General features: G+C 41.0%; 1 protein-coding gene across 1 annotated transcript; it reads left to right on the forward strand.

Moving 5' to 3' along the window:
* Positions 1–16: 16 nt before the first annotated feature.
* marchf4b (membrane associated ring-CH-type finger 4b) lies at positions 17–11782 on the forward strand. Its single transcript, XM_028591781.1, has 6 exons — positions 17–94; positions 1566–1910; positions 2289–3014; positions 8036–8191; positions 9503–9695; positions 11205–11782. Exons 3-6 carry the CDS (start codon positions 2535–2537, stop codon positions 11624–11626), a joined length of 1251 nt encoding a protein of 416 aa, XP_028447582.1. The 5' UTR covers positions 17–94; positions 1566–1910; positions 2289–2534; the 3' UTR covers positions 11627–11782.
* Positions 11783–23482: the final 11700 nt, after the last annotated feature.

Raw genomic sequence — 23482 nt, forward strand, 5'->3', positions numbered from 1 at the left:
CGTCAATAATAATATATTTAATAGCTTTCATTTCTAGAAAATCCGTATATGTAACCTGGGGTGATATCTGTGATACGTTAGCTTGAAAGACAAAGTAAGAAAGAAAGAACAGCCTATTCTGGTCAGTGTAACGCTTATCAGTTCAATTTTCTTCTTTTGGAAAAACAGAAAAATGGGTTCAAATATCCAATTTTTCATCTTTAACCTGTTTTTCCAATTTCCTGTTTTTTATTCAGAGGATCAGAAAATGAGAAAATTACAAAATTGTGTCTGAGCTCCAATTATTCAATACTGCAATGGTAGGCCTATTCTCTTCCTCTACTTTGCGGAATATGCAGGTCACTAACTGCATATGGACCAACATGAAAAACTGAGAGACTTTGTCAGAGGTGCTTGCAACTGATGGTTTCTAGTGGGGGGCGGGGCGTAGCTAGGCGGAACGAAGGAGAGAATGTTGCAGTATTGAATAATTGGAGCCCAGACGCAATTTTGTAATTTTCTAAATTTCTGATCCTTTCAATAAAAACAGAAAATTGGAAAAACAGGTTAAAGAACAATTTTATAATTTGTCAAGGAGGAAAAAAATTTAAAATTGGATATTGGAACCCATTTTTCTGTTTTTCCAAATGTCCGTTTATGCTTAGAAAATTTAACTGTTACACTGACCTATTATGAGCACAATATGTGAATTGTTATGCAGCCAATTGCCCCATGTATTATTAGGCCTATTAGTATTATTAGATTACTGATGCATCAAGGCCTTTTTCTATTTTGCTAACCCACGAAAAAGACATTGATGCATCAGTAATCTATAACGTAGGATAATAATATATGGGGCAGATAGATCAGTTTTGTTATTTATCCCCTAAGCGATAATACTAGCTTACATTGTGCTGTTAAGATAGCACAGATTAGTCAATGGAAATAATTAGCCTAAGTAAAGAGTCTCAGTAGGCTTACTAGGCTACTTTTTACATCACTGGGTTTGACCAGTGTTTTAATTTCATGGTCTTTTTTATATTGACGAAAATTTGATGAAAGTGCTTTTGGTGGCTGCCTAATTTGAATCTAGTACGCAAATACATTTGTAGGCCTATTTGTTATGTTTCACCTGATAGCCTAATTTAATTGTTTAATTAGCCTAGTGATAATCCTATCCATCCATCTATCTATCTATCTATCTATCTATCTATCTATCTATCTATCTATCTATATCTATCTCTCTCTCTCTCTCTCTCTCTCTCTATATATATATATATATATATATATATATATATATATATATATATATATATATATATATATATATATATATATGTGTGTGTGTGTGTGTGTGTGTGTGTGTGTGTGTGTGTGTGTGTGTGTGTGTGTGTGTGTGTGTGTGTGTGTGTGTGATCTACCTACTTAATTTTTACATTTTCTGCTCTCTGTTTGCATGATGAAAGGTAGCCTAGTAAACATCTTTTTTTCAAAGAACAGTAATGTGACCTTTAACTTAATGCCTCCTAAAAAAATTGGATGTCTTGCCTAAAAGTTAATTAACCGTGTTCCTGCATTTGTCTCAGTTGTAGTAATGAGTTGGCTGCTTGCATCACTGTGCGGTGGTGACGTGTGGCGTCTGGGAGCTGTCCCAGGAATCATGGTGCTGAAGCTGCAGCACCAATTCAGCAGCCAATGATCACAGGAGAATGCGGGGCTACGGATGCTTTCACCCAGAGCAGGACAGTCCGACAATCGTATTGGATTTTAACGGAGGGATTTAAACCCATCGGCTTTTTCTTTGAATATGGAAATTCGATAATTGGGGATGTAAGCTTCACGCAGACTTGTCAGCGACCTGCAGGCTGGCAGGAGATCTATGAAAAAATCCTGAAACTGTGAGTCGTATAAAAACCGGGGTAGCTCGCCAGGTAAGACAGATTTCGCTTCATGCCACGCCATCGATTGACTTGATTTGCTCTGAAAGCCTAATATGTCGACTATAATCTGATCTCTGCTGATTTAAAATGTGTCTTTCGGTGTTGTTGGAATATTTGATTTTAAAGAATGAGCGCTGACATTTTGTTAGTCCTATCAGTCCATTGTACCAAAGGCAGATTTGATTCTTGTTTTCGCCACTCGTCGTGAATCTGGAGGGAGAAGCCTGTCTAGATAGTTTAGCCTATGTTGTATAGAGTAGGCAGACCATTAAGGCCATTCGATCACAGTGGACACTGAGTGAACGAGCCATAGCCTTATTATTTGAATGCATATTTCTATCAATCTAACATTTGACTTTCCTCTTTTAGCTGTTTCATTTATTGAACTTAATGGCTTCAGACACTTGTTTGCATCGATGGGATTTGTTTGTCTTTTGGATTTACATTCTCGTGGGAAGACAATAAAAGACTTTCAATTAGAATAGCCCATTCTAACATAGAAAAAGACTGTAAAAGGCTGCTTTAAACCCCAACAAACACTGGAAAACGCACCCCCACTATCCCATCCCACACATTTTAAGAAGTGTTTGCTCATGACGGCGACACATACAGTAGATGCTGTTTTCTTCCTGCACCTTTGCATGGTGCTGTGAGTTTGTGGCCGGATACAGCCTGCTGCGCATCCAGGGCATGCTGAAGAGCCGCTGTTGCGTCCTGCTCGGTGACCTGAGGGTGCTCCTTCTCGGGCCACCGGTACCACCGACACCGCTGCCTCCGCTGACCCCCATGAGCGTCCAAGCTACGGAAAGCCATGAAACAGGCGTCACCGTCCCCGACAATAACAACACGCTAACGCGGAGCCACCAGCAAGCAGGGGACCGGATTGCCCCGCTTGCAGCAGGAGCCACCGGGCCACCAGGCGGAGAGCGACCGGGTTGGGTTGATGCTGCAGAGCTGTCGGCTGCCCTGCGCGGCTGCAGCAGCTCCTCTGATGACTGCTCAAAGGGCAAACTGGAGGAGAGGTATTCCCTCACCAGCTACACAAGTGGCTTCAGGACTCCCTTGTGCAGGATCTGCTTCCAGGGACCAGAATATGTAAGTCAAGGCTTGTTTCCCCCCCATAAATGTTTAAATAAAATACGTAGGCTATGTCATGTACAAAGTGTCCATCTGATCCATCCATGAATGAATTATTCTCACAAAGCTTCGCTCTGAAATCTTAGTTAAATCTGTTGGTGTAGGAGCATAATAAACCAGACCAGGTGATGGGAATGTTTAGATCCAAAAACCATCCCTTCTTGCATGAGCCTCTGTTACATACAGGCTTTCTATTACAAATGATTGTTATTTCTATTCTATTGGTCAAGCTTCTCAGTGTCCCAGTGTCTTATCAGGGAATCCTTGCTGCTGGAGAGCCCTCTGCGCAGGGATCCCACTGCATTCTGCAATCACCCCTTTGCGTGGCTTTAAAAGACAGCTAGAGCAGTGGGAGGATAATATAAGACCTTGTCCCAATGGTTGTGTGGAGGATACACAAATATGCAGTAACAACTTATTATAGCCAAACACTGTGTATTCATATTGATGCATTATATGCATGAAAACATCAAATAATACCTCTCACTCTGCTGCTCATGCACGCACCACCTTGAAATAGAAAAAAAGAAAAGATGGGGAAAGAAACAGGAGGGAAAAGCCTTCACACTGCATGCCTTTGTCTTTGGTGCAATATTGATGATAATGTCACACTAGACTACATCAATCAGTAGATGAAAAATCTGAAAAGATGGCTAAGATGTGCTGCAATAAATAATATGAAATTATATCAGAGAAGCAAGCACTTAGCAATTTGGAGACACATTAGTTACACTGTTTGACAGAGCCTTTGAGACCACATTGACAAATATGTCACACCTCTACAATTGGCATTAAAGGCAGGGAGGTTACAAAACGTGTGAAGCAAGATAACTGAGGTGTAGAACATATAACTTTCTCTCTGGCAGTGTGTACTCATGGTTGCCTTCCCTTTACCCAAGCAGCAGATTTAATTTATCATTTCATGGTTATTGTATGGTCTATAATCTCTCTATGTTTCATCAACTAATTACTCCAACAGCAATTCTGTGAGTCGTTTCACCTCTGAGCAAGACTTTGTAATAATTACTGACATGGGGTCTAGTTGTGAGATTGGAAGACAAGGCCTCATCATTTTTTTTTTCAAAAACCCCAGATAGTCAGCACACTCTGCAGTGCATACAAAGTACCGCCTTCAGGATTTTCAGTGTTTCCCATGGCCTCCTCCAACTCACATCATCGATGCTTCCTTGAGACAATGCAGCTAGTCAATAGCACTTGATTCCATACCGTCTTATCATTATGCAAGTTCTGTGTAAATGGATACAAGGAGAATGATACTCCATTTGAAAAGAGAGATGAGTGGACTGTTTGTGTGTCACTGTGTGATACAGGCAGTGGGGACATTAGTTATCCCCCCCCCCATCCCTCCAAGATGTCACATAGACCGAGGCAGCCAGTATCTGATCTGACAATCCACCTCAAAAACACTTCCATCCCCAAGGCTGAGATACTCAAGACAGAGTAAAGAAGGGAACGAGAGACATTGCTTTCCTCAAGCAGCCCACTAGAAAAGGGCCTTGAATGTCTGACAGAGGCACCATTGAAAAATGGTTGTAGTCTGATTAAATATCTATCTATTTAGCTAAAGGTCAGCGAGAAGCTTTACAAGGGGCTCAGGCTTGCTTTCGTGGAGCATTTTCTTTCTATTCAAGCTTGTGCTTTCAGACTTGATCTTGACCTCATCCCTTAAAGACAAAATAGTCACATAGTGCACAAACTTATAAAAAAAAGGATAAAGGAAGAAAAGTAAATGAATCTGCGTGCTTTTACATTGAAGTGTACTTTGGGTCTGATGCTTCTACTGTTTTGTCCTCACTTGAGCTGCATGTTGAGAATATGCGAGTCCCTGGTGCTTAGAAAAAAATTCCCTCCTAAATCATAACACAGATAATGCACTCACACAATGTGTTTGCCTGAGACACAATGAGAAGCCTTGAGGGGTCAAGCATCATTCTTTCTATATGGCCCCACAGTGCCGAGGCATTATGCTCTCTGCATTAGATCAAATGTACATAGGATGGCTCCTCTGCCATTTGTTTGGAATGGGATATAAACCAGTACATGAGCACATGGCATTTTTTTGGTCTTGCTGAAATCTATGAAGACAGGGGCTGTAAATTCATAAACTTAAATTATAACCCATGGTTGCACTCTTATTCAATTACTTTTAAAGGGCCATTAACTGCCACTAGGCTTAATGGTGCCCGTAAAATAAGCAATGAGTGGAACGTCTCCCAGCATGTTTCATGAGCAGTCATTACAGGTAAATAAATATGAAATTATTTGACCTATAATTAAATTTTTTCAGCAACTTGTTGAATATGTTGAAAATGTGCATATGAAGCTATTTTTTCAAATGACTGTAGTATTGCAGGCACTTAGTAAAGAAATGCTTGTGTCCTGAATGTCATTGGCTATTGTAAAAATTGCTTTCATTCAATTTCTGTGGGCACTACTTTATTATCCACAATTTCCTTTCTCCTAGAAATAATAGAGTTCACTTGCATTGATTCTAGGAGTTTAAGAAATGTGAATAGCCATCTCTAATTTACTTTTATGTTGTTATATACATTCGGAGTGGATCCAATTTTATAAGGAGAAAATTAGGTGCACTGAGATGTTTTTAGCATAGTGCAGCACAGAGAAATGGAATAACACGGCCAACGGTATCAGTCTTATCATCTTTTTAATACATTGTTCTATTGTGGTTTTTTTTAATGATCATTGCTGTTTGATCAACAAAAGGACAATAAGTTATCACGTTCTGTATACGTGGGCAGTTATGCCACATTTATTATCAGTTTGTCTTGCTCTCTCTCCAGCCTCGGTTGTACTGGAATGATCTAGGTTTCAGCTCTTGGCTGCAATCAGGCCAGTCTCAGTGAGCGGTCTGAGTCCCACTGGACAAGGCAGAAGTGTTCTGGTGCTCCTGCCAATACACTCCCACCCTGGCCATCTGTAGATGGGCCCTTTCTCCTCTAACTCCCTGCTTTTCCCTCCCTTCTCCTCGACCAGGGTGCTGCTCCGTCTGTCAGAGATGTCAGCACAACGATGCCGTGGAGAAATAATTTGGAAACTCACTGCGTTTTGCATTTCTTCCCACAATCTCTATGCCATGTTCATAGCATGGAACAGGGGATAGAGACTTTTTAAGAAATTTGAAATTGAATGCCTTAGCTTAGAGAGGATGAGAGCTTTCTTGCAGCAGCGGGAGTTGGCAAATTTTTTCTTTTTTCATTCACTACAGGCTTTTTGTTCAGTCCCATTAAGATTAAAACATCCATACAAGAAGGTCCTGCTTTGAATTTTATAGATCGTAGTTTCTTTTACTGCAGGTCAGGACCTCAAAAAGATGGCAGGCCTACATCTTTTGGGTCCATATCTATACCCAATATGACAAGATATATTTTAATGAGCTTGGGGCCCAGGGTGATTATAAATCTCTCATTTGTTCCCCAGGCTGAATATGGCTATTTATTCAGATGAATAAGGGCTGGTTAGGCTGAGCACATATTGCTGTTAAGTGAAAAACCTTATTATGCCAAATTTATTGAATTTCGTATTATTAATACTGTGATTTTCTTAAAAACCTGTCAAGCCCCACCGAATAAACTGAAACCACATGTTGGTCAAGTTAAAAATTGGGCTGCTAAATCTCAGCAGAATATGCTCCTTTTCAGTAATGCTTTGCTAAATATTCACATGGTTCAAGAGTTCACAAATCTACCACTGAGCCCCTGTTCAGGAGTAAATTGATGGTATTGCTCAAATGCTTCTTCGGAACAGATCTTTACTCACATCAACTTTTGAGGTGTTGAAATGAATGTCTGGTTTTCTTTCAACTACCTCTTTAAGATTCAGGCTACTGCGGCATAGAGGTTAACCACACTATATAATAGTTAATCTGCCTTCAGTGAAATCGCTCATATGTATCATGTCATGCTGATGTAGGGGACTTGAAATGTCCTTATTTGACTGACTGACTGACTGACTGACTGACTGACTGACTGACTGAGCTCAGAAATGTCATACAACATATTTCACAATAACTGTTTCAAATATTGGATACAAATACCGTATACTCATGAATATTTGACAAATGCAGGACAGCCAGACACAAGTTTTTACATTTTCCTCTTATGGTAATAAAAATCAGGTGCAAGCAGAGAGGGAAGGCACTGCAGCAGAAAGTGGAGAAAGGAAAAGTAAAGGAGAACATTATATACTAGATTAGTATTTGGTCTGAAGTTACCATATTTAAATCTACAAAAGAATATTTATTATATGTAGCAGCTACATTCCCTTTACAAGCTGCAGTAACAGTGTAAATTTAGCGTATCAGTATTTTGCAGTTTGCTCTTTAATAAAAGCTTCAGTGACAAATCCTCTACATTTCAACTGTAATAGTAATCAACAACTCGGTGTGAGACAAAGGTTTCATTTCACACCTGTGTGTGTGTGTGTGTGGGGGGGGGGGGGGTGAAAAGCTCTCAGAAAATCAATAAGCCAGCACAAAGAAAAGCAAAAATATATATAAATGTATGTATAGTGTAACCTTCAGTATATTGCATCTGCAGGGAATAAATATGATGACAAAACAAAGGATTATCAGCCAGTCAATGACTCAGGGAGATATTTATTCTGAATCACAAATCAATACTTAAGCCGCTCTTAAGGTCAAGTCCAGTATTATGAGGCAGAAAAGTTTAGCTTCTAGTTGTAGTCAGTGGCATTTGTGCTTGCACTGTAAAATCTAACCCAGTATGCATCAGTGTAGGACTCTATTATTCTTCATATACATCACAGCATTGCACAGGTAGCTGGGTTCATGTTTCACCAGGAGCTGCACAGATTGTCTAAACAAGTTATCTACTGAAAGTAAAAAATATGAAACATATACGTATGGATGCATTTAAATGAACTGAATTATGAAAAACCCTTGTCCTGGGTTGTTGGTATTGATTATCTCTCTCCCACAGGGGGAGCTCCTGAGCCCATGTCGGTGCAGTGGGTCAGTACGTTGCACCCACCATCCCTGCCTCATCAAATGGATCAGTGAGAGAGGATCCTGGGCCTGTGAGCTCTGCTACTACAAATATCAGGTCATTGCCATCAGCACCAAGAACCCACTACAGGTGAGCTGTAGCCGTACAGGGCAGCACTGACATTTAAAAGGAAAAGAGCAGGATGAGAAGCCAAGATGTTTGAACCTCTATGGTTCATCTGCAAATACCTTAAATAAACTTCAATACATCCAAAGCTCTGCTGCCCGTCTCCTCACACACACCCGTTCCCGCGATCACATCACTCCCGTCCTTCAGAACCGCCACTGACATCCAGTTCTAAGTCCTCCTCCTCACCCACAAAGCCCTCCATAACCAGGCTCCTTCCTACCTCACAGTCCCCACTGTAACCTCCACTCCTCTGACGCAAACCTCCTCTCCCCACCACTCAGGACAATGCACCGTACCTGGGGCGACAGAGCTTTCACCATTGCAGTCCCCTCCCTCTGGAACTCCCTACCCATACACATCTGTGACTGTACTGACCTGGACACATTCAAAACACTAATCAAAACACACCTCTTCAGATTAGCTTTTCACACACAATAGTCTTACATTTCTCACCTGATAGTTACTGGTTTTGTTGTTGTTAATTGCTTTTAATGTGCTTGTTTTATGTGTTGGTTTTATTGCTTATCTGTTTTTAATGTGTTATATGTGCTGGTTTTACTGTAAAGTGTCTTTGAGTACTATCTAAAGCGCTATATAAATAAAATGTATTATTATTCTTGTTATTATGTGAAAATATTTACAAGTTGGCAATCATGAGCAAGTTATTGTAGCTACTTGGAAATAGAAGTCTGATGGAAAAACTCCAAACACTAAGTACTAAATGTCTGTTTTGTGATGTCATTAAGTGAATTGCTGGGGTTCATGGCCATAGGATAGATAGCCCCAGACTTTTCCAGACCAGGTTTTCATACAAAAACACTATTTTCCGGGATTGACTTCAGATCTAATTATGCTCTGATCATAAACCAAGGAATTCAACTTAAAATAAAGTTTTTGAATTAAACAAGGCTTTTTTTCCTCTGATCTCAAGAACAGAAAGATTGCAGAAGCAACTTTTCTCTCAGTTTGAGACTTATAAGAGCATTTGTGAGCACTGATGTGTGATAGACAGCTATTTGATTTTGTGCTTCATATTCCAGTGTAGCATTCCCTGAAGTTTTTTCGTGTGAACAAATCTTCATTTGCAAAATGACAGATAGGCTACAAATAATTCAAATGTTTTGCATACACATTATACATCTGCGTTCTCTTTCCCCACGGCAGCATTCTCTTTTGGAGGAATAGTTTTCTGATTATCAGCCTGATTAACTTATAATGTGAATGTTTTAATTAAAGAGCTAATCTGTTTCTGTGGTCTGTGTCTTCCTGCAGTGGCAAGCCATCTCTTTGACAGTGATAGAAAAAGTGCAGATAGCAGCAGCCATCTTGGGCTCCCTGTTCCTTATGGCCAGTATCTCCTGGCTGGTGTGGTCGTCTTTCAGCCCCTCAGCCCGCTGGCAGCGACAAGATCTGCTTTTCCAGATCTGCTATGGCATGTACGGCTTTATGGATATCGTCTGCATCGGTGAGACGCTAGATTTCACATTAGTTTAATATAATTAGATCCTCATAATTCCTCTTGGAATTAATGTGTGCCTTTTAAGATTGAGAATGGTAATTAGTGTGTCCAGTATGTTACATCATGAATTCAACAGGCAAACCAACATAATGTCAAAGGTTTTCAGCAGATTCAGTAATTATACATACCAGCTGGAGCATGAACAGTTTACTCTATTGACAATCAATACAACAAATCTATACCACTTCTTATCAATATGTATGTGCGGAGTGCTGTCATGTTACATTGGCTTATCTTTGTATTGCACACATGATTGTTTGGTCACTATTAATAATATTTGTGTACTATTTATTATATTACACTTACTATATTAAATAAGATGAAATACTTAACCAAAGCTTACTTGATTGAACAAACATAATAAAAAGCTTCAACGTCAAATTCAGGCAAACTTTTGACGACCACCACATGCTAATATAACACAGAAAAAAGGTGCATCAAAGCATTTTTAACCATTTTCTGGATTTGTGTGGGTGTCCAAATTCAAACTTGTAGCATCCCCTTTAAGCCCGCTGTCTTCCTCTGGAGCCTGGCGGCCGGCATGTTTTGGATGACTGTGTGATGGCATCTCACATTAAGCAAACTCTGACTGCCACTGCAGCAGACAGCAGGATAAGAGGAAGAGGAGATTGATTGTCTCCGGTTTGGTGGTGAGGATTGATTGCGGAGTCATTAACTCTGCACTTTACAGAGATTAACTTGTCACCTGGTAGACACAAAGACCTGATTTTCACTTATCCACAGAGTTGGAGAGAAACAGAGCTGAAGAGGAGAGACAGGATTGTATCAGTAAACTCTTTAAATATAGAAGAGGTTGGGAATTATAAGTTTCCATTTGTTAGCAGACAATATTTTACTATACCGGTAATAAAAAATGTTACCAATTTAAATCTGTTAGTTGTATGGTGATACAGTTCTGAATACTGGCTGCAGTGATGATAATGGTAGAGAAGGTTATAAGCTTAAGTTAAGCAGGCTACAAAAAACATATATTCAAATAGCTTTTTTCCTCTACATAACTTTCAAAATGAAAAAGAAATGCACTAAATTCTTGGGGTCTAAGCATATTTTGTTACAGATTGATTTCAATTTTCCAGATACTGAGTTCAATGAACATCAATCAATAAGCAATTTTAAACTGTGATAAGATGTTATCGAACAACCCAAAAGAACAAATGCATCATTTTTGCTAACCTAAATCCAAAAGTGGAGAGTATTGCTGTATCATAAATTGTGCCATGTCTACAATTTTTCTAAGAAATAAAGATCATATCTCAGGTTTATGGTGCGATACTTTAAAGATGAGTTGTTTTGTTCTGCTACTCCCTCAGCTAATACTTCCTGCAGGCTTTAACACAGTGAATCTAGCACTGCAGAGACATATATCACTTTGTGGTGTCATTAAGACTGCTGCCAGACAATGACGTTGTCTAATTGATGCTCTGATTTCCACAGCATTAATTGTCCACGAGGGACCTTCTGTGTTTCGTATCTTCCACCGCTGGCAGGCCGTGAACCAGCAGTGGAAGGTCCTGAACTATGATAAGTCTATGGACAGCGATGACCTGAAGAACACCACTGTGGACAGGACTCTGTCTCAGCCCAGCCCAGGCTATCAGACTGGGGTAGGAGTGTCCACCTCCACCTCCTCGCTGATGGTGGTAGCCTCCACAGCCGATGGCTCAACTTCTACAACCGCAGTGACTGCCACAGGAGGACTGGAAACACATGTGGACCCCAACAGCGGCAGTGCAGTGCCAGACCAACACTATCCCTACAACATCCTTCACCTCCTCAGCCATCTCAGGCAGCCGGAAGCCCGCAGCCAACCCAGCAATAGCACACGAGAGCTGGTCATGAGAGTCACTACAGTCTGAGGAGTCAGTTGAGAGACCTTATCTCACATGGAGGTAAAAGATTTATGAACCAGCTGATAATTGAAAAAAAAGAAGTCCTATCTTAACTGCACTGGATTAATACCATGTTCTTGTTTGTTTCAAAATGCATCTCTGATGTCCTTACATGGATTGAATAAAAGTTGAAGTTGTTTGATTTGCAGAATTGGTTGTAAAATTGTTATTTTGGATGTTTGGGGTAAAGGATATTTGCTTACATGTGCATATATGTTCATTCCTGTTCCTTTTGAAACAAAATATTGTGAAGAGAATCTAAGCTCAAAGTCTCCTTACTATTTTCAGACTACTATTTTAGATTCAGAACTTTTCATGAGAGAACATTGGACTTTTAGATTATCTTTCCCCTAGCATTTTTACCTGAACATCTGTCTGTATTACATAACGATCAAAAAAAGATGTGAAAAAGAACCTTCTAAAATTTTTAAATTGGCATCTGAATCTGCATCTGCATCAAAGCAATGATAACAAATGGGAAACATTTAGAATTTTTTTCATTTAAGTAATTGCAGTAGTTAGTAGTGTAAAAATACAATTTCTCTGCATGTTAAATTAATGTAGGCTACTTCAACATTTCTTTATTGTCCAGATGCATTGCATACACTGTGGTCTATGTCAAAAAATAGAAGCAGATAGATATATTGCAGCTGATTGGATAACCTTTCATTGGAATTGCACCTTGTACAATTTCATGTGACAAATAAAATTGATTGATTGATTGCTGAATATAAGATAGGAAAATGTATAGAGTGGCAACAACTATTTTTTTTTATCATTCTAAACGACAGGCAAGATGTATAGGCAGCTAAACTAATTTATAAACCCTATTTAGATTTTTACCCTGCTAAATCAATGCAGGTTTGATGCACTGTTTTGTACTTTATCTTCGAGGAGCACATTTTACTTACTGACTAAAGACGGTCATCAGCAAGTTTGCTTAACTGCTTCTGCCAGTATCTCCACGCAAAGCAGTGGTGTCACTTGCAGTCCATTAGGCACATATTCATGTTCACATTTGGCTCACAAAGCCAGTGATATCCTTATCTCTTAGCTCTCAGATTCAGATATGCTCTTTGATAATTCTCCACAGCTAGATCTGTGAAGCATTGTTGTAGGAGGGACGAAACACTGTTAAAAACAAAGCGGTTAAGAGAAGGGGGGGGAGGTATTAATGTTACCTATTTTTTACATTTTCAACAGCCTGATACTGTGATGCTGTGCAGGGAACACTTTCATTACTCTATAGTCTCTCATTTTGGTACAGTCTCCTAAAAAACAAGATCTTGATGCTAATAGTACACAATATAAAGCCCAAAGCTGATCTGTGAACCATTTTTCAGGAGCTCAGGAGCATCAGATGCCTTTGAGCCTTTTCCAACATGCATTACATTAAAACATCATTAGCTCAAAATACATCTGATATGAATGAGGAGCTTAATGTCATGCCATTTAATTTTATTGCTGTAGGTTTTGGCAATGCAGCCCTGTAACCTTGTCTTATCAATGTAACACTGTTAACTAGTTTAACAAATATAATTACTGTAGACTATTGAAGGAAAACAAAGCATCATCATGAAGGGCATTACCTGCTTTCTGCTTAGCCTTTAGTATTCCTCCTAATTAATCTCCACATTACCTGGTGGATGTTCTGTTTTGCAACTCTGCTGTTCCTCATCATAATCAAATGCCAGGAGTAAAGTATCTGCAGAGAATCAGGTATCACCGTGATTTTCTGCTGAATTATTTAAGCCATGAAGTGCTGATATCAATGGGTGGGAGATGCTGTATAGAACCAACTCTCAAAGAGCTGGGAGGTTGCAGAGAGTTCATCGTGAATCTGCTTGCCTCAGTTCTCTTCACACCTTGTCTCTTTAAACTCATAGACGCACACACGTAGCTTTGATCAAATTCACAAAACAACCAAATGCATAGGAATTTATTTCCGTTTTATTATCGTCTTTCAGAATTAATATGGAGCACTGCTCCAGCAGTTTCAACATTTAACCCAGCTCAGTTGCACATGTTAAGATTATATATAGTTCATGCTTTGGAAATAATATAGGCTAATGCATGTTGAAATGAAAAAAAAAGTATTTTTAAATTTTGAAAAGTTATCTCTGATCTTAAGGTCATCTTTTTAATGCAATACTCCAACCCTTTGAAGGTGTGCTTTCTATTTCCATTCATAGTTTACATGATTTATTTAATCACTGGAAACTTCAACTCTCTTCTCCCATCAGAATTACAGTAATAATATGTTTAGCAAAAATTTTAACCAAACAAAGCAGAACTACTAAATTTTAGCATGAAAAGAAAACATAAAAATTCTTTCATGAAACTCACAAATCAGATTTTTTATCAAATGTTAAAGCTTTTAATACTCATAGCATCCCTGCTAAAGCAAATAATTGAGGCACTTTGCAAGCCTGGATGTATGAAATTCATATGCAGTGATTTCAGACAGGTTGTCTTTCTCCTGGTTGGTTGCACAGTGTAATAAAACCATTGTCCACATTGCTTTCATCTGCAGCAAATAGACCCCAAAAAGGATTTTTGCAGACTATATACAACACTGAAGCTTTGAAACTGGGTAAAGTGCATACAGCTAATGTGCTCCTCAAGCAGGTCATCTGAAGTCTGAATCAGACGGGCAGAAAGCACCGCATTCAATCCCTGCAACTTCTCCTGTAGCCTACCTCTGAAGATAAAAAGGAGTCTTTTTGAAGTGCTGCTCATTTTCATTGAGGTGAGATGAAATGACAGGTGTGAGATGATAACCACTGAGCCACCACAACACCACACCATGGCCTATAAATCTGAAACCACCCATTACTTCTAGTCATTACTTTATCTGGGATCATAAATAGACTTTTACAAGCGAGGAACCAATTGAAAAGATGAAAGCCATTCTATACTTCACTTGTCAAAAAGATAATGAGATGAGATAGAAATGATTCCCAGTAACATCTTTTTGTAGCTTGTGTTCTCCCCCTGGTGGCTCATTGGTGTACTGCTCTTGAGGACTTCCAGTTTTGAATTCACACATAAATGGCATGTAGGCCTAAGAGTGGGAAGCGATTTATAGGTCTGGACCCAGGCAACTCTTAGTATGAACTTTGCTACAACAACATTGCTATATAGTCTGATTTACAGTTCCAATAATTTAATTACAACTACAAGCAGGAGTATTCTGTCTTTCTCATGCATGTTGCATGTCTCTGTAAACAGCAGAACAGAGATCTTCAACAGGGGGTCTGGGGCCCCTAGGGGGTCCTCAGAGTCACTGCAGGGGGGCCTCCAAATTATTGTTAATTTTTTTTAAGTTTTTCCAAAAATTTAAATGTCTTAACATGAATCCAACATATTATAAGCACATATAAATTCCCACTGATGATAGGCTTACTGGCCTATAGATAAGGTAGTCCCTAAGACAGCCATCCACAGATACAGTAAATTCTCAGGATTCACTGTGCAACATGTATGTGTAACATTAAAAGATGATTTATAAAATCATGCCGACAATTAATATTTTAATAGCTTAGTATTCTATGCACTTAAAGAGTATGTATAAAGGCTTTAGGCCGCCATACACGTTATTTTAGGCCCAGTTTAATACGCAACTTCATTTTATACAATATTAATAGCAGGGAGTCCCTGCTCCATCTCTCTTTCAGTTTAAAAAACTTTTACCCTGTAGTAGAGCATAGAGACCACTCCGCAATGTAATATATTTGCTACTTAAATACCTTGAAATACATCAGTACAACAGTATAATAAGGAGCCAATTTGCATATTTGAATTATTTAGATCCTTACTTTACTTTTTTTGCTAATACTCAAGTCTGTCTACCTAACGCCACTATGTGAAGAGTTTAAACATTCTTTACTTTGGCACCATGCAGAAGTATTAGAATGACATTGTACACAGCAAAATCACCAGTGTTAAATTAACTCTGAGAGTGTTAAATTTAACACTAGGAAAGTGTTTATATGCGTCCACTCTTTTCAGTGTAGAATTAACAATTTTGAAAGTGTTAATATGTTTACACTCACCTGGAGTTGATTCAACCCTGTAACGAGTTGAAAAACAACACTGGCCAACACAGAGTAGTGTTATTACTCTAGAATAGTGTCAGTGTTACAAATTCTAAGCTACCAGACTACACTGGACTCCAATTTAGTAACACTAATAGGTGTAACACAATTTACACTAAGGGTGTAAAATGTTGTGGACAACCTTCTTTTTACAGTCACTGTAGACAACCAGGAACCCAGGCACTTGTGGGAAAAACAGAAGACAAATCAAAAGTTTTATTTTGCGCCTCACTGCCCTCCAAACTACTGACCAAGACTTCAGTAATGGGGCCAAATTAAAATCTTTTAAACTAAAAGTTCTAAAAATGAAAAGCCAACTGATTCTGATATCTCTTTGCTAGTTTTTTTTGTAATGTTTTCAAAGTACAGACTCTGAAAGCTAATGCACCCAATCTTCCTAATATACCGTGGGAAATGTGTCATTAGATGGTGCTTTGGAATCAAATTGGTCTGGAAAGAGATTTAAAAAGCTTAAGATGATCAAAAATGTCTAAAGTATGGAACAGCTGGAGGGAATTGAGTGGGCAGGTTCGTTTCACACCAAATGTTGAGGACAAAGCACGATTTTGTTGAATGGCAGCACAGTGTTCTGAATGACGGCTTTAGAACGCAGAGTTAAACCTGGATGATCTTCACTGAAAACTGATTGCATCTCTCCCTTTTCGGGTGAACAAAATCGACAGCAGTACTTTGCACTGAATGATTTGACAAATCCAAAAACGCTATGTATAGCCAAGTTGTCACCTGTAACCTGAAAAATGGAACCCTTCCGAGGTGTGGTGGAAAAGGGCTCAGCCCTTTCTCCTGTGAGTTGGAGGAAGTAAAAAAACAGCATCCAGAACTTTTACATCATCCTGGACCAAAAGGCCATTCCATTTAAGATGCAGAGCGGAGTTGCTGCCTTTGACGAGCTCTTCGAGGCACATTTTACTTTTGCTGTGTCCTTTAACAATGCGCTGTGCAACTTCTACACATTCATCCAGACAATCGTGTACGGCATTGAGGTTGGCAGTGTGAAGGAGAGTCCTCAGGTGAAGGAAATTAGAGATAGACTTCTTCACAGTTCAGTTTGAAGAGGAACTAATTTCTGACTTCAAATGTTTACATGTTTCATTTGCAAGGTACACCACAGAAATTGTTCACTGTTAGACATTTGAAGTTTCAGCATGGATTGTACCCAGGAAGGTCTTTGCGTTTGCTCTGTGGAGAGGCTGGATGTTTGTTTGTTTTTTGCACACTCAGTTACAAGCTACACTTATGGCAAGCACACTGTGTTGATTCAGGTTACCTCAGCAATGTTGAGTTTGAGCCTGCAGCTAATGTTGGAGGTTCTTGAGGAATGTGTCCATGCTTCTCCCCACCTGAAAGAGTGAGAGTGAGAGACAATTAATGACACAGAATAAAATTTCCTAGAATTAGGATAAAATCTTAAAATGGCTGGAGGAGCACCATTATTTTTCCTTTCATGTGCAGTTAATTTCAAAGTAGACAAAGCTGCTCCTGTGTTGTAACACCAACCCTGTAAGAAAAAATAAAAAAATATCTACAACACGTAGGGCCCCCATGCCACTTCAGAATTACTATCAGCCCTTAATTACTCTCAGTGAAATATGCTTAAAATACAATTCTTAGAACATACCTTGAGAAATTTCATCAGGCGGCCAGCAGCTTCTGTTGTGCTAATCTTTGCAGACTTCTTGCCCTTGGCTGTTGGAGGCAACAGGTAAAGCAGCAAAAAGATGGTGGCCACCTCCCAGTCACATTCTACAGAAAATAAACATCATTGCAAATATAGCTGCAAGCAGCAATGAGGGGGCCAAGCAGTACACAAGCATGAATTGCGTTGCCACGGCATGAGCAAGCTCTCACAGCAACTTTGATGGCAATTGGATAAAGAATGGCTGAGATATCAGCTCATTTACTTTGTTACAGTGCCCCTAGAGGCCAAATTACACCAATGTCCTTGTGCGTTCTCACAATCAAGTGCCAAGTTCCTGTACCAAGTTTGGCTTTAGTACATCAAAGCGTTGCTGAGATATGAGCTCACATTCTTTATTACAGCACCCCTAGAGGCCAAATGACACCACTTTCCTTGCACGTCCTCACAATCAACTACCATGTCCCTGTACCAAGTTTGGACTTCATACATCAAAACGTTGCTGAAATATGAGCTCACTTCCTGTGATTATAGCGCCCCCATAGTAGTCAAAGGTCACCAAACTTATTTTACGTCCTCGGGATTGGGTCTTGAGTCCATGTACTAAGTTTTGTTTCAATACGTGAAAACGTTGCTGAGATATGAGCCTACTTCCTGTAATTATAGCGCATAGTGGTCAAAAGTCACCAAATTTTTTATCCTCCTCCTAATTGGGTCATAAGTGCAAGTATTGAGATTGGTTTTGATATGTGAAAGCCTCCCCAAGATATGAGTTCACTTCCTGTTTATTGGCTGTGACGGGCAAACACTGTCAAATATCAATAGGCAATGTGATAACTTTTGTGAGGCATGGTCTGAAGATCATCTGTGCCAAGTTTCGTGAAAATCGGACCAATTTTGTGACATGTGAGAACGTTTTAGTCTTTTTGATCAAATCCAATATGGCGAAAGTCATCAAAAGATTCCAACAATATATTGATGTTCAAAATCGGGCATAAGGTTCAAAAGTTAATTGCATGGATGCAACACCAAATTTGACCCATTGGTGGCGCTAGACTGCCTGATGTGAATACCTAAAACTTGGTGAAATGAATTATGGGAGTGTCCAGAATCAATGTGCCAATTTCACAACTTTTTACTGTACAGCTCTATGGGCTGCCATAGACTCCCATGGCAGAGGAAAGATGTGTAATAATAAGAAAAGGGGGCTTGGCCCGCAGTTTTCTGAAATGTGTGTTTAAATATGCAAACAAGGCATTATGTAGTGCCAACGTTGGTGAATTTAGGAGAAATTTAAAAAAGTGGGCTAAAATAAACATCTAAATGTGTAGTTCTGCTGTGTTTGTTTTTTTTACCCCCCAACAGTCTGAAAGAAAACATTTAATGGATGCAAAATAGCCCAAAAACTCAAAATGATGGTTTTCCCGGTAGTGCCCTTAAGTATCACGTACATGAGACATTGAGTAAAGCAGCCAAAAATCACAGGTGTGGTCCAATGATACATTATATTGGGTTAACAGGGAATACAGTGAATGCCCTTAAGGCATGTGTAATCTATAATCTCCAATTAACATTTACCACTATAATCTGATTCCTGTTGGACAGACAAAAGATGCACTTTGAGGAAGGTTTTTACACTCTGCAATGATCCGCGGTCTGAAGAATAATGTTGGCCATTTTGCAAGAAATGTACCAGACACTTCCTCATCAAAGAGCATAGTGAAGTCTTTGGTTGATCTTAAAAACTAAATATTATAAATATATAATACATTAAAAAAAAAGTCATATTTTCTTACCAAGCCTGATGTGTCCAGGAATCTTGGAAAAAGGTCTAGGACAGTGGAAGCTGTGCTGGGTCTTGAACAAACTTTTGTCTTTTCTCAAATTTTGCCTTCATTTTGTCCTTGACAAGGGATGTGTCAACTGAGCGTATCATCATCAATTTGGATTTCTTGATCTCTTGAGCAGATATGTGCCACACACACACACACTCTCTCTCTCTCTCTCTCTCTCTCTCTCTCTCTCTCTCTCTCTCTCTCGCTCTCTCTCTCTACATAAACATTGTGAGCAGGTCAATAGATGCATTTCTCTAACTGATCTCCTGATGAGGGACTTCCTGAACACACTGCTTTTAAATGTTGATAAACAGACCACCTTGTACAATAATTGAAAAATATGAAAAAGGCCTGTTTTTCACAACTTCTTTGGGGTTTTTTTAGCACATTTTTCAATGCGTTTCTTTCCTTTGTTTTGTTTTTGACAGTGAAGATTTCACCATTCACTTGAGGGTCATATTTTAGTTTGTTGTGATGGAGATCTGGTATTTCCAAATATGGGAAGCTGCAACCTTAAAGTAATGTATGTGATCAGGGAACTAGATAAACAGCAAATGGTTTATGTGAGGGTCAGATCTTCTTATCTGTTCTTTACAATCCTTATATGCCTTCTTCTCCAAGCTTGCAGCTACCTTGCATTTAAAGCCTTATTTTGGTGCATTCATGTGCTGGTGGAAAAGTCCAACATCGTGGATTTAGAAATATATTTAAATATTTGTTTTACATTGATAGACGTTAGCTAATTGCTATGTATTACAATAACATTTTCAGCAAATGATTGTGTTACTAAAATAATGCATAATAAAATAATGCATAATTACAGTACACAGCGCTTTCTCCTTAGATTAACCTCAGCACTTAATGCATCCCAGTATGAAAACATAATTGATTCATCTTATTGAAGTCCTTAGTCAGCTATGGGAAAACGTACAGTAAGGTCTTACACTCCAGAGTCTGTTAAGTGCCTTGCATAACATTTTCACCAAAGTATATCTGTACTTGCTTTTAAATACTAAAGTTAAATGAAGCATAAAGTTTTAGTCATGAGGACCACTGAGTGACCTCGCCACAGTTACTGCAAGTCTCTGTCCTTGATTTATTTGTTTTTTTAAAGATATATATATATATATATATATATATATATATATATATAGACAGAGAGAGAGAGAGAGAGAGAGAGAGAGAGAGAGAGAGAGAATAAAATCATGGAGGCATGAAAAGACACGTCATTTATAATCTAGCTACAGCGTCTGAATGGACAAATGTCGTTCAGGAGACAATGAGAAATTGATTTTATGTCTCGTGGCAGTGAGAACTAAGCTCATCCTGCAGCGCCTGAAGTGTCATCCAATTCAGAGTGAAACAATATGAAACAAAACTTAATTACATTTGGGTAACCTTAACGAGATAATAATAATAAAAAAGTAACAGGATATGGAGTTACAGGTTGAAAATAGCTAATCATTTACTTATAGGCATTGAAAAAGACATCCATCCATCCATCTTCGTCCGCTTATCCGGTGTCGGGTCGCGGGGGGAGCAGCTCCAGCAGGGGACCCCAAACTTCCCTTTCCCGAGCAACATTAACCAGCTCCGACTGGGGGATCCCGAGGCGTTCCCAGGCCAGGTTGGAGATATAATCCCTCCACCTAGTCCTGGGTCTTCCCCGAGGCCTCCTCCCAGCTGGACGTGCCTGGAACACCTCCCTAGGGAGGCGCCCAGGGGGCATCCTTACCAGATGCCCGAACCACCTCAACTGGCTCCTTTCGACGCAAAGGAGCAGCGGCTCTACTCCGAGCTCCTCACGGATGAGGGGGCTTCTCACCCAATGACCATAGGTGAGGGTAGGAACAAAAACTGACCGGAAGATCGAGAGCTTTGCCCTCTGGCTCAGCTCTCTTTTCGTCACAACGGTGCGATAGATTGAATGCAATACCGCACCCGCTGCGCCGATTCTCCGACCAATCTCCCGCTCCATTGTCCCCTCACTCGCGAACAAAACCCCAAGGTACTTGAACTCCTTCACTTGGGGTAAGGACTCATTCCCTACCTGGAGAAGGCATTCCATCGGTTTCCTGCTGAGAACCATGGCCTCCGATTTAGAGGTGGTGATCCTCATCCCAACCGCTTCACACTCGGTTGCGAACCGATCCAGTGAGTGCTGAAGGTCGCAGGCCGATGATGCCATCAGGACCACATCATCTGCAAAGAGCAGCGATGAGATCCCCAGCCCACCAAACTGCAACCCCTCCCCACCCCGACTACGCCTCGATATCCTGTCCATAAATATTACAAACAGGATTGATGACAAAGCGCAGCCCTGGCGGAGGCCAACCCTCAACTGAAATGAGTCCGACTTACTACCGAGAACCCGGACACAGCTCTCATTTTGGTCATACAGAGATTGGATGGCCCTGAGTAGAGACCCCCTCACCCCATACTCCCGCGGCACCTCCCACAGTATCTCCCGGGGGACCCGGTCATACGCCTTCTCCAAATCCACAAAACACATGTAGACCGGTTGGGCATACTCCCAGGCTCCCTCCAGGATCCTTGCGAGAGTGAAGAGCTGGTCCGTTGTTCCACGACCAGGACGGAATCCGCATTGTTCCTCCTCAACCCGAGGTTCGACTATCGGCCGAACCCTCCTTTCCAGCACCTTGGAGTAGACTTTACCAGGGAGGCTGAGAAGTGTGATACCCCTATAATTGGCACACACCCTCTGGTCCCCTTTTTAAAAAGGGGAACCACCTCCCAGTCTGCCACTCCTTTGGCACCGTCCCAGACTTCCACGCAATGTTGAAGAGGCGTGTCAACCAGGACAGCCCCTCCACACCCAGAGCCTTGAGCATTTCTGGACGGATCTCATCAATCCCGGGGCTTTGCCACTGTGTAGTTGTTTGACTACATCAGTGACTTCCGCCTGGGAAATCGACAACAATCCCCGTTATCCTCCAGCTCTGCCTCTAACATAGAGGGCGTATTAGTCGGATTCAGGAGTTCCTCAAAGTGCTCCTTCCACCGCCCTATTACCTCCTCAGTTGAGGTCAACAGTGTCCCATCCTTACTGTACACAGCTTGGATGGTTCCCCTTCCCCCCTCCTGAGGTGGCGAACAGTTTTCCAGAAGCACTTTGGTGCCGACCGAAAGTCCTTCTCCATGTCTTCTCCAAACTTCTCCCACACCCGCTGCTTTGCCTCTTTCACGGCAGAGGCTACAGCCCTTCGGGCCCTTCGGTACCCTGCAACTGCCTCCGGAGTCCTCCGGGATAACATATCCCAGAAAGACTCGGACGGCTTCCCTGACCACCGGTGTCCACCACGGTGTTCGTGGGTTACCGCCCCTTGAGGCACCTAAGACCCTAAGACCACAGCTCCTCGCCGCAGCTTCAGCAATGGAAACTTTGAACATTGTCCACTCGGGTTCAATGCCCCCAGCCTCCACAGGGATGCACGAAAAGCTCCGCCGGAGGTGTGAGTTGAAAGTCTGTCGGACAGGGGCCTCCTCCAGACGTTCCCAATTTACCCGCACTGCACGTTTGGGCTTACCAGGTCTGTCCAGAGTCTTCCCCCACCCCCTGACCCAACTCACCACCAGATGGTGATCGGTTGACAGCTCTGCCCCTCTCTTCACCCGAGTCTCCAAAACATACGGCCTCAGATCAGATGAAACGATTATGAAATCGATCATTGACCTTCGGCCTAGGGTGCTCTGGTACCAGGTACACTTATGAGCATCCCTATGTTCGAACATGGTGTTCGTTATAGACAATCCATGACTAGCACAGAAGTCCAACAACAAACAACCACTCTGGTTTAGATCAGGGAGGCCGTTCCTCCCAATCACGCCTCTCCAGGTGTCTCCATCATTGCCCACGTGTGCGTTGAAGTCCCCCAGCAGAACAATGGAGTCCCCCACTGGCAACTCCGGAGAAGAAAAGAGTCCAACCCCTATCCAGGAGTATGGTTCCAGAACCAAGACTGTGCGTAGAGGTAAGCCCCACCAGATCTAACCGGTAGCGCTCCACCTCCCGCACCAGTTCCGGCTCCTTCCCCCACAGAGAGGTGACGTTCCACGTCCCCAGAGCCAGCATCTGCCGCCCGGGTCTGGTCCGTCGAGGCCCCTGACCTTCACTGCCACCCATGTGGCATCGCACCCGACCCCAACGGTTCGTCCCACAGGTGGTGGGCCCATGGGCTGGATAAATGGGAGCCACGTAGCTTGTTCGGGCTGT

This window comes from Perca flavescens, chromosome 11, assembly GCF_004354835.1.
Source record: "Perca flavescens isolate YP-PL-M2 chromosome 11, PFLA_1.0, whole genome shotgun sequence".
Lineage (NCBI taxonomy): Eukaryota > Metazoa > Chordata > Actinopteri > Perciformes > Percidae > Perca > Perca flavescens.